This window comes from Megalobrama amblycephala, linkage group LG7 (assembly GCF_018812025.1).
Source record: "Megalobrama amblycephala isolate DHTTF-2021 linkage group LG7, ASM1881202v1, whole genome shotgun sequence".
Classification (NCBI taxonomy): Eukaryota; Metazoa; Chordata; class Actinopteri; order Cypriniformes; family Xenocyprididae; genus Megalobrama; species Megalobrama amblycephala.
In genome coordinates this window covers 32,648,263-32,664,582 of record NC_063050.1, presented here as the reverse complement: position 1 = coordinate 32,664,582, position 16,320 = coordinate 32,648,263, and the positions used below count along the sequence as shown (strand labels likewise).

At 35.7% G+C, this 16,320-nt stretch overlaps 1 protein-coding gene across 1 annotated transcript; it reads right to left on the bottom strand.

Annotated features, from left to right (window-relative positions):
* Positions 1–5,739: 5,739 nt before the first annotated feature.
* On the bottom strand, positions 5,740–15,764 carry tmem41ab (transmembrane protein 41ab). The gene is made up of 5 exons (XM_048197110.1): positions 15,462–15,764; positions 8,380–8,530; positions 8,032–8,193; positions 6,456–6,594; positions 5,740–6,354 (listed from the first exon to the last, which is right to left on the bottom strand). Exons 1-5 carry the CDS (start codon positions 15,614–15,616, stop codon positions 6,125–6,127), a joined length of 837 nt encoding a protein of 278 aa, XP_048053067.1. The 5' UTR covers positions 15,617–15,764; the 3' UTR covers positions 5,740–6,124.
* Positions 15,765–16,320: the final 556 nt, after the last annotated feature.

Below are 16,320 nucleotides of genomic sequence, written 5' to 3'. Positions count from 1 at the left end.
TAAAAAATAACCGTACAGTCCGAAAATAGAAGAAAATCTAGATTATCTTACTTTGGGAATCTAATGTTGACATCCTGTTCTCCCCACTTAAGATATTACACATACCCTTACTATTAGAAATGAAAATTAGCCCAAGCTTTACTCACACTCAAGCCATCCTAGGTGTATATGACTTTCTTCTCTCTGATGAACATAATCGCAGAAATATTAATAAATATCCTGACGCATCCGAGCTTTATAATGGCAGTGATAGGGATCAATGAGTAAGAGCTGAAGAAAGTGCTTCCATCCACATCCATCCATCATAAATGTGTACTCCACGTGGCTCCGGGGGGTTAATAAAGGCCTTCTGAAGCGAAGCGATGTGTTTGTGTAAAAAAAATATCCATATTTAACAAGTTATGAAGTAAAATATCTCGCTTCCGCACGAGCCGCCTTCCGTATTCAGCGTACGCAGAAAGTGTAAAACTCTTGCAGTTCACAAAGCTTACGCTACGTCCTACGCCTTCCCTATTCAACTTACGGAAAAAGTGTAACGCCAGTTTACACTTTCTTCGTAACTTCAATACGGAAGGCGGTCTGGCGGAAGCTGCATATTTTACTTCATAACTTGTTTAAATATGGATATTTTTTCCACAAACGCATTGCTTCGCTTCAGAAGGCCTTTATTAACCCCCCGGAGCTGTGTGGAGCACATATTTATGATGGATGGATGTGGATGGAAGCACTTTCTTCAGCTCATACTCATTAATCCTTACCACTGACATTATAAAGCTCAGATGCATCAGGATGTTTATTAATATTTCTGCGATTGTGTTCATCAGAAAGTCATATACACCTAGGATGGCTTGAGGGTGAGTAAAGCTTGGGCTAATTTTCTTTTGAAAGTGAACTAATCCTTTAACATATGGTAGCATTCATAAGTTTGGGGTCAGTTAGATTTCTTTATTTTTTAAAAAAGGAAATTAACACTTTTTTTCAGCAAGGATGCATTTTTGTGGAAACCTAAAAAATCACAGTTTCCACAAAAATAAGTAGTAAAACTGTTTTCAACATTGATAATGTTGAAGCACCTAATTGGCAGAATGAAGGATCATGTGACACTGAAGACTGGAGTAAAGGCAGCTGAAAGTTCAGCTTTGCCCTCACAGGAATTAATTATTTTTAAATGTAAATTAAAATAGAATCAAATATTAAATATAAAAAAAAATTGTAACAGTATTTCATAATTTTACTGTTTTTGCTGTATTTTTGATCAAATAAATGCAGCCTTATTGAGCATAAGCGACTTCTTTCAAAAACATTAAAAAACCTTACCGACTCCAAATTCTTGAACACAAAAGCAGAATTTCATTTCCTGTAACAGGAGCCCGTGGGTCTTCCTAACACTCATGAATGTATATGATGCGAATTCCTTTTGGAAACATGTACTTTCTGTGTAGCAGACGTGATTCTCTATTCCTCCTCTGATTTCATGTGCTGAGATGAGTGCACAGTATCTTCTGCAAGTGCGTGTTTGCATTAGGGAGTGTGTGCACAGACAGAGAAGACAAAAATATATAAGTCAGTAAATGTGTGTGTTTGACAAAAGACGCGCACAAAGCCAAGGCAAAAGCGATGTGTTGTTTTTTTATTATTTGTAAAGACATTTCCCCATTTTTTTTTGTAATATATAAAGGTGATTTGACTGGTAAAGGATATAAATGACATCATTCAGTCTTTTAATGTTGCACATTGGAAAGGCTAATGGAATAAACTATGTATATAGGTGACATGCACAAAGTACAGTTCAAAAGTATTTGTTTTGGCATTTCTTGATTGATCAAATGCAAACAGCCAGCGTTTCAGTACTGTACTGTCTAAACACAATCATAGACCGTAACGTTGATATTAAGCAACTGATACAACCATGATTGAGACATAAAAATGGTATATTGAAAGTCCACACAGCTTTGTGTGAACCATTACAATATAACGTTCTACCTCAAGAACAGGGTACCTCAGTCTGACCTTTTCTCCCTTTTGCATATTTTGTATACCTTATAAAGCTCTCCAACTTGGAGCATTTTTTTATTTTTCTAAATAAAAGAACAAGAAGAAAAAAAGAATTAGCGCAAGGCACCAACATTACCTGCTTGTTCTGGCGAAAGAGGTTTCAGACCCCTGCATCAGAAACTGATCGTTGCTTTATGGACCGTTTGAACTCTTGAGGTTAATACAACTCTTGGGCAACATTTGTGTTGACAGTACTTTGTTTCTTGCAGTTTATGTTTGTAATGAAATAATCGTCTTGACAGATACACGTATATGATGTCTAAGAATACAGCTTAATCCAACCATACGTAGTGTTCTTCATCCTGTATAGGCACTTTTAGAAGGAAGACATGATGTTACTTCTGTTACAAATGGCTCTGTGATTTTTATTATCTGTGTTTTTTGGACAACGGATGTCATATCTAACACGTCGGTTTTGAATTTTATTCTAACACCATATTTGTGTGAGGTTTAGTATAGGGATAATCTACAGTTTACTGCTGAATGTTAGTGTAATGATATTAGACACGATTGAATTTGATCCCCTCAATTTGGGTTTCTGTTGTAAAATTTTGCTGTGTCAAACCGGAGGGATGTCCAGCTGTCTCAAGACCATCTCTTCTCATGTCATTTACAAAGACATGAAACATAATCTTTGCCGTATTACTTCTGCAGCTGTCTTTCTTTTCATGTTCAAAATGTCTTTATAGACCACTTGTACCGTAAATACTTTTGGGTGTTGGATAAGGCTATCCCTTTAATGCTGATCTGAGATCAACTCTTATAATGACATCATGTAATGTAGATGATGTAAATAATAAAGAAACTAATTTCGGATCTGAGCAAAAGGGGGGCATATTCCATTGGTATACTCTGGGCTCTAGCCAAGCTTGGGTGAGTTGGGGACAATAAGACTATGAGCGAACACTCATGAATACACTTTTATGTTTCCCGGAAGGGTCTCACCACCCTCCTCATGGATTTAAGCAATAAAGAGTCTTTAAAACAATGCTTTTCTTCATCTGTATATCAAGATTATTTGTGACATTGATAGCTCAAAAAATGTTAAAGCAAAACACAGATGTCTGTTGGAATATATGACTACACAATATTATAGAATATCACAGTATTCTTGTCCTGCAGTTATATCAGTTACTAACAAGTATGCTAACAAGCATGTTTTTGTTGTTTTTTATAGGCCCACATGGAATATGCATGTGTAGAATTCTGTAGAAATATTTAGAAAATTTAAAAAGTCTGTTAAAAAGGTTACAATAAAATATTAAGTTGTTTCATATGAATGACTTTTATTGAATTTGAACTTAATAGTTGTGAAAACAGCAATACTTAGTTGTAACAGAAGTTATACCTTTCAAGCTAGCAACAGCTTTTATTGAAAAAATAAAAACTTCACAACTTCAGTAGTAGTACACATTAAGACATTGATTTATTTTTCCAGCTAAAGTTGACTCAAAACAGGACGGAGCACTGCAAAAGATTCTGTAATGCAGTGATTAAACAACTAGCACCTGTAGATGCAATTTGTGAAATTGCATATTGCAATGGAAACTTTTTTTTTTTTTTTCAAAGAATATATATATTATCCTACATAGAAACAACCGAATGTAAAGGTTCTGTGATGTGCTGATAATTAATACATTACTGACCTGGGGCCTCATTTATAAAATGTTGCGCAGAAACCGTCCTAAATTTGATCTTATGATCATTTCAGTAACGAGTAATCAAAACGAATGACTTTTTCCCCTGTTACAACGCCCTTACCGTTACTGACAAAAAAAAATGTCGCTTTACTATAATTGAGCTCACTGAAGCGGTTTTGAGGCTCTTTCTCAGCTATAGGACCTGCAAAGTTTTTCTCTGGTGTGTGTGTTGGGGCGGGACACATGCTAATTGATGATGATTGGTGTGTGACTAGAGATGATAGACCTAAAAAGCGTTTTGTTGTAAAGAAATAGTATACAGGTTAGTCATACACAAATATAATTTTAAACTTATAGCCTAATAATGTACGATGCTCTGTGTGTCTGTGTCAGAGCATGAGCATTTTTTTTTAGTCGACTAGTAGTTGTTCATTCAAGCCATTAGTTGACTAATCACATTTATATTAATTTAATTTCTTAAGCACTGGAGAGAATAAACCAAAATAATGAGCGTTATAGGCTATATAGCACTCAAGCGTAGCTTGCCGTAAAGAACCTGCAAAAGTAGCCTAATGATTATGAATGTGACAAAAACAGCAAGGAGACATTTTAATTTTTTATTAATAAGTAAAGTTTTCTGAATCAGTGTCGGTGCGCAAAGATGAAGTTGATATTGCTGACTCTCATCAACTCTGCATGACGTGCCTAGAGAGAGAGAATGCACATTTCAATCGGATTACATAATCAGAGTAGGCCTAGGCTTGCCTATTTCTTTTCGTTTTGAATTATTTCGTTTAAAAAGTAGATATTTTAAGCTTTCTATAGATATATTTCTCATGTCTGTGAGGCAAGCAGCCGCTGAGTTTCGGTTAATTTAGCCTATAAGACGCGCTCCAGTTCACGTGCAAGTGATCGCGCCGGCACCTCCATGTCGTGATTATATTGTCTGCTATATTTGCTTCTTATTTATTAAATCCTGGCAATTGGTAATTAGTTACTTTTATAATGTTGTAACTCAGTTAAGTTACTATTGTGAGAAGTAACTAGTAACTATAACTAATTACTTTTTTAAAGTAACGTGCCCAACACTGCTCTTTCAGATGTGAAATAAATCGCAAATGATCTTGAACTTGCGCACAGCTGAATGGTTTCCATTCTCTGCGTTGGAAACAACACCTAATTAATGTCATTTACATATAAAAGATCACCACTCATCGTTCAAATCCTTAGCGAGCAGCAAGAATAGCTTAGATTTCCAAAAACCTGTAGTAATCTTTCCATGTCAAAGACCGTTTTTATAAATATGAGCGTTGCCGTGGATTTAAGCGTACACACTCTAAGATCAAATCTGTGCATATGCACGCTTTATAAATGAGGCCCATTGTCTGCTATTAAACTTAATGATCCATACAAATGTGTACATTTTAAACTGTACCTGGAGTTGAATGCATGAGATGTGTTTACACTGTAAATTCAAATACATGGCATTAATACTAACACTGTCCAAAACAGGCCATTATTAGTGTGCGTTTTTGTAGCTAGAGATGCATACAGAGATAGATAAGATGAGATAGATGCATACACAAATAGATGTCAGTTAATAAAAAAGTCAGCGGTGTGTACAATCCCTGAATGTACTGTGCAACAGCAAAAGATTTAGCTCATCATGTAAATAATCAGTGCATAAGGCTATATTTGTTAAGGCATGACAGTAAGTTGCGAATAAAAGAATGAGGATGGAGAAGGAGAATATGGGGATGTCGAGGATTGGAGAGGTGACATTCAAGAACCAGTTAGGTGCTTATAGGATGCTTGAGGTTAATGTATGGTAAAGATTGTAAAATAATACTAATAATAAATAAAAAAAAAGCTTTTTAAAAGCCTTAAAAGACACTTAGCCTTAAAAGACTATAAAGGACTCTAGTTATATACAGTATAAATAAAACTGGAACATTACTTTTATGTCTAATACTTAAGAAATTAGATATTATTTTTTTGGTGTGTGCAAAAGTTAAACATAAAATTCACATATAAATAAATTTAGGGGGGGAGTAACTAGTCTTTAGTTTTCTTTTGTTAAATGTGTAAACAAACTTATGAAACACATGAAACGTACAGATCTCCAGAAATAAATTAAGTCACACACAAACACTAAACAACACCCGACAATGTAACTAAATCTTTTGCTTCAATAAAAAACTTAAAGCTGTAAAATTCCTATAAAATGAGGCAATGTCCAGTGGTCTGTATGTAACAAGTCAGCAATCTGAGTGTGTACTCTTTTAAGACATTAATAGTCTCTTCTCTTTGTTAAACATCTGATAACTAATATTTAGTATTTCAGTTCCACTTTCCATTGGGACAACTGTGACTCCAGACCGATGATCCGTCCCATAAGACCGCAGTCTCCTATTGTGTCTGTCTTTGGATCATCTAGTCTTGCGATCATTCAGGACCTTTTGGTGTCCGTTGGGTTCCAGGCCATCAAGTTTGAGATGGGCCTGACTGTAGCGGCGGATGAGAGCTCCAGGAAGTAGAGCCACACATGCGATCAGCAGGAGCTGCAGCAAGGTGCCCCACGAAAAGATATCATCCAAAGAGTGGATCTCAGACAAGATGGCTCCCGTATGGACACAGATGAAGTTATAAGGGATTAGACCTGGGAAGAAATTAAGTATTTTAAGATCATAAGATCATAATCAGAGTCTGTTATACATTTGTTAGTTAATTATACATGAAATTATAACAATGTAAGCTCACCAATGAGGATGGAGAAGAAGAATATGGGGATGGGGATGTTGAGGATTGGAGAGGTGATATTCAAGAACCAGTTAGGTGTCATGGGAAAGAATCGCAGAAAGAGCAAGAAGAAGAACAAACTACTCTTGTTCTCTTCCACCTAATAGAGAGAAATAGAGATTCATCATGTGCTCATGTATTATGTTTCAACTATAAAGTTCTATAGAGAGCTGATGAAGACATGACTATGATCGTCTAGTAGGAAAGATACAAAAAAAAAAAAAAACTTCATTGCCAACCAATCCATAATCCATATAAAACTTCTTGGTAACACTTTAGTTTAGGTTCAATCCTCCCAATTAACTAGTTATTATAACATATTACTAGGATATTGGCTTTTTATTAGTAAGTACTAATATTTTATAATACTAATATTTATAAGTATAAAGTAGATATTAATGCCTTATTCTACATCCCTTAATCCTACCCAATACCTAAACTTAACAACTACCCTACTAACTATTAATAAACAGTAATTAGGAGTTTATTGAGGCAAAAGTCATAGTTAATAGTTAGTTATTAGTGAGAAATGGACCCTAAACTATAGTGTGACCAACTTCTTAAACAAGTACACTGTATTTATGACAGATATTTTTATCCAGAGCGACATATATTATATACTTTACAAAAAAGGTATACTTCACGCTCCTTTTATTAAGTAAACATAAGTTCAAGTATATTTTCCAAGTAGCTCAATACCGAGTATAATAAAATCAATGTACTAGTAGTATACTTGCATAGTATGTATAGTATAGCAATGTATAGTAGTATACTTGCAAGTGTACTATTTCAATACTTTTTGAGAAGTAAATTGGCCATTTTTAATTTGTAAAAGTATATTTTTAAAAGTACTTTAAACAGAAGTACACCTAGTTTATAAGTTTTCTTTTGTATTCTAACTATACTGTTAACTATACTTCACTATGATGCTGTTAGTTTACTAGTTATATACTTATTGCCCAGTTTGTACTGTAGTTTATAAAAGTATACTTTAAAGTATACTCACTCACTAGATTAATAGTTTTTTATACTGCAAGTATACTTGAAAGTTTTTGAGTGAACCTAACATCATATAACATCAATAAAATCAGTCAAATCAGTCAAAATGAGCAAACAAGTAAAAACTACACCATACTTAGAACGGTAAATTGAACTTTTCTTGAATATATTTCGATAAAAAGATTAAGAACAAGTTTAGGTCAAATATGCTTAGACTTTATGTATACTTATCAGTATAAGCCAAGCTTACGTAAGTATAATATTGTTAAGTATACCTCTGACAAGTACATAAAAAGTACACTGAAAGTATGCTCAAACAGCAAACATTTTCAGCTCATGCATTCACTGGGAAGTTGGAATCAAACCCATAACTTTGGCATTGATATTTGCTAGCACTGTTTGCTACCATTTGAGCCATAGTACATGCAAGTATAAACAAACAAAATGCAAAGTCATACATACACTCGATGACTATTTTTAGAACATTAATTAATGGAAAATCCCTCTATCGTGTGCTAAACAGCCAGAGGTGACCCACCATTCTCTGCAGCATTGCCACCTTCTCTGGGAAGATCCTGATGATGTGTCGTTTGCCAAATGTACGGGACAGCAGGTAACAGTTGGTGGAACCCACAGTAGTCAAAGTGCAGGCAATGAGGAGTCCATGCCATGGCCCGAACAATGCTCCCGACAGCATGTTCTAGACATGACAAGAAAGATTGACAGTAATAAAAAAAAGAAGTTGTTTCTTTACAGTATACTGCACTTAACTGTACTGAAATTTAGCATACTGTTAGCATTACATCCAAGTGATTTAGATAACTGATAATAAATTTTTTAGTTCAGGTCTACTAATAGTGTCACAAAGTAGACCTCTGTTACCAACCAAAAAGGACGATCCTGGAATGGCAAAGGACTGCTTGTAGAGGTAGGCACTGCAGAAGAGAATGAACACATAGCCAGTGTGTTCTGTCTTATAGAACTTCAGCAGTTCGGCTAGTTCCCTCAACTCCTCTAGATCAGATGGGAACTTCAACCTGGAGAAAATATAAGACACTGTGGGATCTGTAAAACAATGACACTGAACTTGTACTTAACACCTTTTTTCTCATATTTCTAACAGATTGGATAAGGGCCGTCCATTTCCTATCAACCCCATTGTTAAACCAGCACTAAGGAGACAGTAGGATGAAAAGGATTATAACCAATGGTCTGAGTGATACTGTGGGATTTAGGTATATGATACGGAGAGCCTAAAAGTAAATGGTGATGAAAATAATATGAAGTGAAGAAAAATAATGTGAATGTTTTTGCCACTTTTTTGCATTTCCCCCAAGATAAATTGCGTTCGCCAGCAAAGAACACAAACATTTTGCAAGTGAACGGAAAGTTTATCAGGGGAACGCAAAACGTTTAAATGGTTAGTTCACCCAAAAATGAAAATTCTGTCATTTATTACTTACCCTCATGCCGTTTCACACCCGTAAGACCTTCGTTAATCTTCGGAACACAAATTAAGATATTTTTGTTGAAATCCGATGGCTCAGTGAGGCCTGCATAGGGAGCAATGACAATTCCTCTCTCAAGATCCATAAAGGTAATAAAAACATATTTAAATCAGTTCATGTGAGTACAGTGGTTCAATATTAATATTATAAAGTGACGAGAATATTTTTGGTGCGCCAAAAAAAAAAACAAAATAATGACTTATATAGTGATGGCTGATTTCAAAACACTGCTTCAGGAAGCATCGGAGCATTATGAATCAGTGTGTCGAATCAGCTGTTCGGAGTCACGTGATTTCAGTTGTTTGGTGGTTTGACACGCGATCCAAATCATGATCCGACACACTGATTCATTAGTGCTTCCTGAAGCAGTGTTTTGAAATCGGCCATCACTAAATAAGTCATTATTTTGTTTTTTGGCACATATTCTTGTCGCTTTATAATATTAATATTAAACCACTGTACTCACATGAACTGATTTAAATATGTTTTTAGTACATTAATGGATCTTGAGAGAGGAAATGTCATTGCTGGCTATGGAGGCCTCACTGAGTCATCGGATTTCAACAAAAATATCTTAATTTGTGTTACGAAGATTAACGAAGTCTTACGGATCTGGAACGGCATGAGGATGAGTAATAAATGACAGAATTTTCATTTTTGGGTGAACTACTAACCCTTTAATATTTTTTTTTCCTTTCACCATGTCCCTTTAGGGGCTCTGCAATTGATTTTATTCAGAGCAGCGCCATAACAGCTGCATGACATGCCATTGTTTTTTCAATGCCATTGCTGTAAAAAGCTGTAAACGCTCCTAAATTATAATTTTCCACAGCTCATGTTGTCTGGAGTTTTTTTGTCTACTGAAATTTCTTGGAAAGATATTTTTGCAGTATTTCATCAGCAGACCAATCCAAAAACACAATAACAGTACAACCCACTGAAGAGATGTATGTCTATCCCTCACAGTCTCACTGTCATTCCTGTTAAAAATCAAAGATGGCACTGCTGTGAATTAGGTTTATACAACCTGAGGTAATGATCTGAAAATACTCACTGTCGCCCTCTTGTGTCTATTTTTTAAGTGGGTATATTGAAAAAAAAAATGGTATAGGAAAAAAACCTGAGGCATCTTCTTTTAGGTTCCATAGAAGAAAAAAAGAAATACTGGTTGGGGACAACATGAGTATGAGAAAATGATCCACTACCATTATGTACAACTTAAAACTACATGATTAGGCTATCAATAATGACTATTTTAATGCCAAATAAAGTACTATATATAAATACATTATGGAACTTCTATTAAAAAACTGTATATTAGAAAACAGGCTTGAATTCACCAAAGGGTTCTTGGCCTGAAAAAGGTTGAAGACTCCAGATCTAGACACTAGCCTGTCAGCAAGATTAGACAGAAAGAATGAAATATGATACACCAACTGGACGGAAATAGCCTCTCAGCTGTGGAAATGATGCTTGTGTGTGTGTACAGGTTTGGCTGTACTTGAAGACCAACTTGTTTTAAAAGTCTTCAAACACACCTAACATGATCATCAATAAATATGTGGATAAGTTCTCATGAGGTGGTCACTGGCCTCTTACCAGCAGATGAATCACATCTTGTGCAGTCGTGAGTAATCTAAGCTCCTTACTGCCGTCCAGGGGGTAATTTGGGCACGCAATGAGGCAGTATTCCCCATCCATGTGCCAAACAGAGGTTTTAATTTCACATGCGTACCCAGTGTGACGAATATAAACATGTGATATGCTCCATGCTGAGCGCACACTGAGAGCGTTCTCATTAGAACAACAATATAAGAGCCTTCAGTGTAAGAGCCAGACCAGACAATAAATAAAACAGCTTCAATAACACTGCAAAAATGTTAGTAATTTTGACTTGTCTTTTCTTAAATAAAGATACATTTATTTAAGAAAAATGACTTAAAGGGGACCTATTATGACCCTTTTTACAAGATGTAATATAAGTCTCAGGTGTCCCCAGAATGTGTCTGTGAAGTTGCAGCTCAAAATACCCCACAGATCATGAAAAACCTAAAAAAAAAAATAAAAAAAAAATAAATAAATTGAGTTTATACTTCTACTTATGTGTTTTTTCTTACCCCACTGGCATAAACTATATATAAAAAATAAAATGTAGATCTTTTTTTAAAAAGTGATATTGCTTCTCAAGTAAATATGTTGATAACTTTTTAGATAATTATACTGGAAAACTAGACAAAAGCACTAAGGCTTTTTTTTTTTTTTTTTTTTTTTTTTTTTTTTTTTTTTTGCAGTGAAGTAAAACTCTACCTTTAAAAGCCCTGGCATATTCCACATTAAAATTAAAAACAGCTGATTTTTATAACTATACTAATGCACAAAATTTCCCTTCTCTGATAACCATGGAAATTCCCACCTAAAGACTCAAACAGCTATTTACACCACTGGAGAGTACACAGGGTACAGCTGTCTCTGCCATCACTGCTGAACAACATGTTAAAAACTTCATCTCAATCTCATCAGCGGATATTCTCCCAGGGTACAGAAGAGTGAGCTAATCAAGAAATGAACCAAGACATGTGTGTCACAAGACACTATGAAAAGGTCAGATCTTGGAATGTGATGATGGTGGATATACAGCAGATCCATTACTCAATATCAAACTCCAGTGTCTTTCCTTTCCACTACTTTTGTCATTCTAAATATCTGGGGGTGCGCATCAAGAGGTTAATGCACTTTATTTTAGCTTGTCATTCATGCCAAACATACATTTCGCATATGAACCCACCAGATATCTCTTTCTTTCCCTCCTCCTCAGTATTGCACATCTCAGCAAATTCAGGGGATTTCAAGACACTCCAGAAGGCAGTTGTCTGATCTTATAACTGTCACCTCATGCCCTCTGGCAGGCCCCAATCCTGAGACAAGACTTCTAATGTTGAGTTGCATTCAAATAGTTTAATACATTAAAATAATTTATTAATAATATATTATTTAAATAATTTCTAATATGATAGGTTCCAGCATCCCTGATAGCCTAGGACTAGTGGATTGGAAAATGGATGTATGGATAATTTCTAAAAGGTATATTAGTATGTCAGTACGTTTTTTATTATTATTATTATTAATACTTTTATTCAGCAAGATATTGAATTGAAGTGACATTAAACAGTTTTATGTTGTTAGAAAAAAAGTATATATATTAGTGTTAATCAATCACACATTTTTCTGTAATTAATTGTACCTAACATTAAAATGTTAAGTTCACAGCTAGCTGTGTATAAAACGATTTTAATGCACAACGTGGAGGCAAAGAACACAACAACTGAATTATAACATTTATTTGAATTAATTAGCCTATCAAGAGAGAGAGAGAGAGAGAGATGTGTGTGTATGTGTGTAAATTACCTGTCTGTTGAGCGTCTCTCTAACAAAGAAGCTGTGAGTTGAATTACTTAAAAAACAGCACCGTTACCATCTCATTGCTGAGTAATATAGCGATTCGGTAGCAGCAAAGTTAATTTATTAATAAAAGTAGGCTAATGGAGCAGCATTTACAAGAAGTTTCTGTGCTCTTGAATGTTTATGTGTGTGTGCAGTGTGATCTCCATGCGAGTCAGTGATTGTGTGTGTGTGTGTGTGTGTGTGTGTGTGTGTGTGTGTGTGCTATAGAACTATAGGCTAAACTGACCTGCAACTACCAGTGCATTAAACAGTTTTATTGCACACCTTCAAGCCATTCAGAATCAAGTATTCAAACAGACCATGGTATAATTATATTGTATAATTTCACATTGAAATGCAGAAACAGCATAAAGAAGCGTTGTTTTTTTAATATTTGCTTAAAAGTGATCCTGGGTGGATGTAACTTCCTGTTGACGTTCGAAGTGTTGTCAATCAAAACAGAGGCTAGCTAGACCCTCCCTCCTCCTCCTCCTCCCCCTCCCCTCCATGCTTCCTGAAACATGAACGCGCATTTAAAATCATTCTTGTCGGTTATTGGCTGGAGCATGTTTATTATGATCTGTGGTTCCAGACTGCACCAGTTTGTTTGTATTGCCGTTTTCGCAGCTTGTGGTGACTACAGAGGCCGTGTTTTTTTACAGTGTGTTCAGGGGACAGGCAGCTAGCGGATAGTGAGGAGATGTTTGCTGTATGTGACAAAAAATGTTTTTGGCCTAAAAACGCGTGACATCGCTTAGAGCACCTTTAATGGTATCATTAAGTACTATGAATGAAGTCCAGTATCACCAATACCAATACACCTACTGATGTAAATGGATTTTTCTCAATTTCTTGGGGAAATTAGTAATTATAGACATTCAACATTACAGTATGATTGAGAGACATCATTTTTAACATTTAATAGGTTTTTTAAAAATATAACAACTTAAAATAAACGAACTTCACATAAACCTATTATAACGTCACATTTAGCTGTGCCTTTAATCAACATTTTTTCTACAGACCCAGTTGGGCCGGCATGCTCTGCTAAAATATATACATTAATCCTTATTAAAGCTACAAAAGTTATTCACTCAAGAGCTGTGAGTTATTTTATCTCTGTCTTTTGTTGTTTAATTAACATTAATGACAGACAGCAGCCAAGATATCATCATATCACAAGATATTCATCATCAGAACACAAATAAAGATCTTTTTACTGAAGTGTGAGAGCTTTCTGTCCCTCCATTGACAGCCTACGCAACTACCACTATCAATGCCCAGAAAGCTAGTAAAGACATCATTAAAGTAACCATGTGACTCTGTGGTCTCAGACTCAGTGGTTTAACCTCAATTTTATGAAGCGATGTGAGTGCTTTGTTTGAGCAAATCATAATTTACCACTTTATTTACACAATATTAATCTCCAATGTGTGTTAATGAGAGCACTATGACACATGCGTGTTGTGTTGACGCGAGAGCAGACGTTGTCACTCTATGTGGCCAGGCACGTGCCTATAATGCCTATTCATAAATCAGGCCCTGGATGTAATGCTAGCCAAAGGATGGAAAAAACGGATGGTGCATTTATTGCGTTAAATATTTTAACAAGTTAAAATGAAAAAAGAAAATGAATCGCAATATATGCAATCATTGCATATGACAATATGTGAGACCAAACTGCATGATAAGAACTGACCAAGGATCAGGGTCTTTAGGTCCCTATGGAACATGAGAGGACAGATAAGACTCTAGAGAAGAAAGTGAATTTTGATGTGGGTTGCATCTGAACTACAGTTCATGAAGTGCCAATTATCTGTGCACCTCCCACACCGGGCTCAGAGCTGCTCACACAGTATAAAGTAACGCTAATGAGGAGAGAGCACAGGGCAAACTGGAACTAAGCGTTCTGGAATATTTGCCTGAGAATAACTGTCAAAGCTTCTCTCTTTTTACAGAACAAGTCCATCCCTCTCTCATTCACTCTAATTTTATCTCTTATTCTTCTTCAGTCTCTCTGTGAACTGAGATGAGAGTGTAGCTATGAATACACCAATACTTAGTCAAACAGACATGCGGGAAAATAAGAAAGAATGTGAAATGAATAAAGATAGAGAAAACTAATAAAAAAGAAAGAGGGAGAGAGGTACTTCACAGGTGAAAGGGAGCATCACAAACTGCATGTACTGTAGGGGAAAGATGCTTTCCTTAAGAACACTGTGAACTCCCTGCTACATTACATCACACATTATCCAGTATATTATTAGTGGAAATATATTATTGGTGGAAATAACTGAAAACATTTTACAATTTAGTTAGCACAAAATCATGAAAAGGGCTATATTGCTACAAATGCTGGGGTAAAATACCCCTCTACCTGGGGCAAGACCCCCCAGGACAAATGTATCACATTATCTGTTTTAAAATACAAGTACACATGTAATTAAAATACATCAAATATTATGTAACATGATGTAATGTAAATGTATGCTTTTTGACAATATATTTGAATATTTAAATAAATGACAAAGAAATAGTTAAGAAAAATTAAAGTTGCTGAATCACATTTATAAAAGTTGTGTCTCAATTGTCATTCTGGTATAGTTCTCTGCCCCTTAATTCGCTCTGTGTTGCTGTTACAATATTGTCTAATCACAGATTCGTTAAATTCTCTATTCGCAAAGTGAGCGATCGAGTCCGATTCATGAAAGAATCGTTTAGACCGGTCTTGTGATTCACAAAAACAATTCATTCAGCGATTTATTCATTGGCCTATAATTAGGCTAAGCATCACCACGTTTCGGCGTAAAATTTACTCATGTGAGTTTAGACTAGATACCAACAATTATTTAGTATTTTGTCTTTTGTTATTATCAGCAGGTGTAACACTAATTAAAAATAAAGATGTTTAACCTACCTACCTGAAGGACTAGAGAATTTAATAGAATTCATTCAGCTAAAAACAACAGTAGAAGTGGGAACTGCTCTCAAAATAAGGCTACCAGAGGTAAGAGTCTACCTGAGTACTTCCTCCTCCGACTCATCGGCTGTGTGTTCAGGTTCAGCGTCGTGAACGCGGACGGCACGAGGACCCGGCGGCAGGAACGCAGACAGCAGATACAAGTAAAAAGTTGCTGTGGCCACCAAGGCGATTAAACCCCAGATTGAGCGCATAGTCCCGGGCTATATCTGTCTATAAACGACTTTGCTGCACTTGCTGCTACACCTGTTAAATAGCAGGACCGGGCAGTGGGCAGTTTATACATGTTACGTCTCCAGCCCATGGAAGTACGTGGACCTACTGTATTGCAACAATGTGAGTGAGTGAAGCCCCTCATGAGGGTGGACCTTTTTGTCACATGAGACCCCCAAAAATACGAGACCGTGGTGTGGTGACTCTGGGAACAGTATGTGTAACTTTGGAAAACAGGAACTTGATATGGTTAGAACTCAATTTAAACTACATTTTCTAACAAATATTAGCCTGCTATAGGCTATTATTAGAGGCTATCAGTGTTGTCAGTGCGTCATTTCATTTTCCCGCGGTTGCAGTTAATATCCACATGTTATAGGCTACGGCATTGCCTTATAGAAGACAGTAAGTAGCCTACACAGTCATATTTTTTGTTGTTGTTGTTGTTGTTGTTTGTTTGTTTGTTTCAAGACAAATGCTATGTAGAACGTATAGTATAAGTATAAAGTGGACCGAGCCCTGTAACTAGGAAACATAATTGGGTTTATACTGATGGCAATCTATTCAAGGGGTGGTTTGTGAGTGGTTTGAACAAATTTTGATTGTGTGGAACCTATTTTACTAAAATATTGTGAAAGATATAATTGAGAAAAGGGATCTTATGACCATTACAAGGTCTTTCTGT

Coding starts and splice junctions, on each gene's coding strand:
- tmem41ab (XM_048197110.1), bottom strand. CDS start 15,616: ATGCGCTCAATCTGGGGTTTAATCGCCTTGGTGGCCACAGCAACTTTT. Junction 8,531..15,461: donor TCGGAGGAGGAAGTACTCAG/GTAGACTCTTAC, acceptor TATTTTCTCCAG/GTTGAAGTTCCCATCTGATC. Junction 8,194..8,379: donor TTCCAGGATCGTCCTTTTTG/GTTGGTAACAGA, acceptor TGTCATGTCTAG/AACATGCTGTCGGGAGCATT.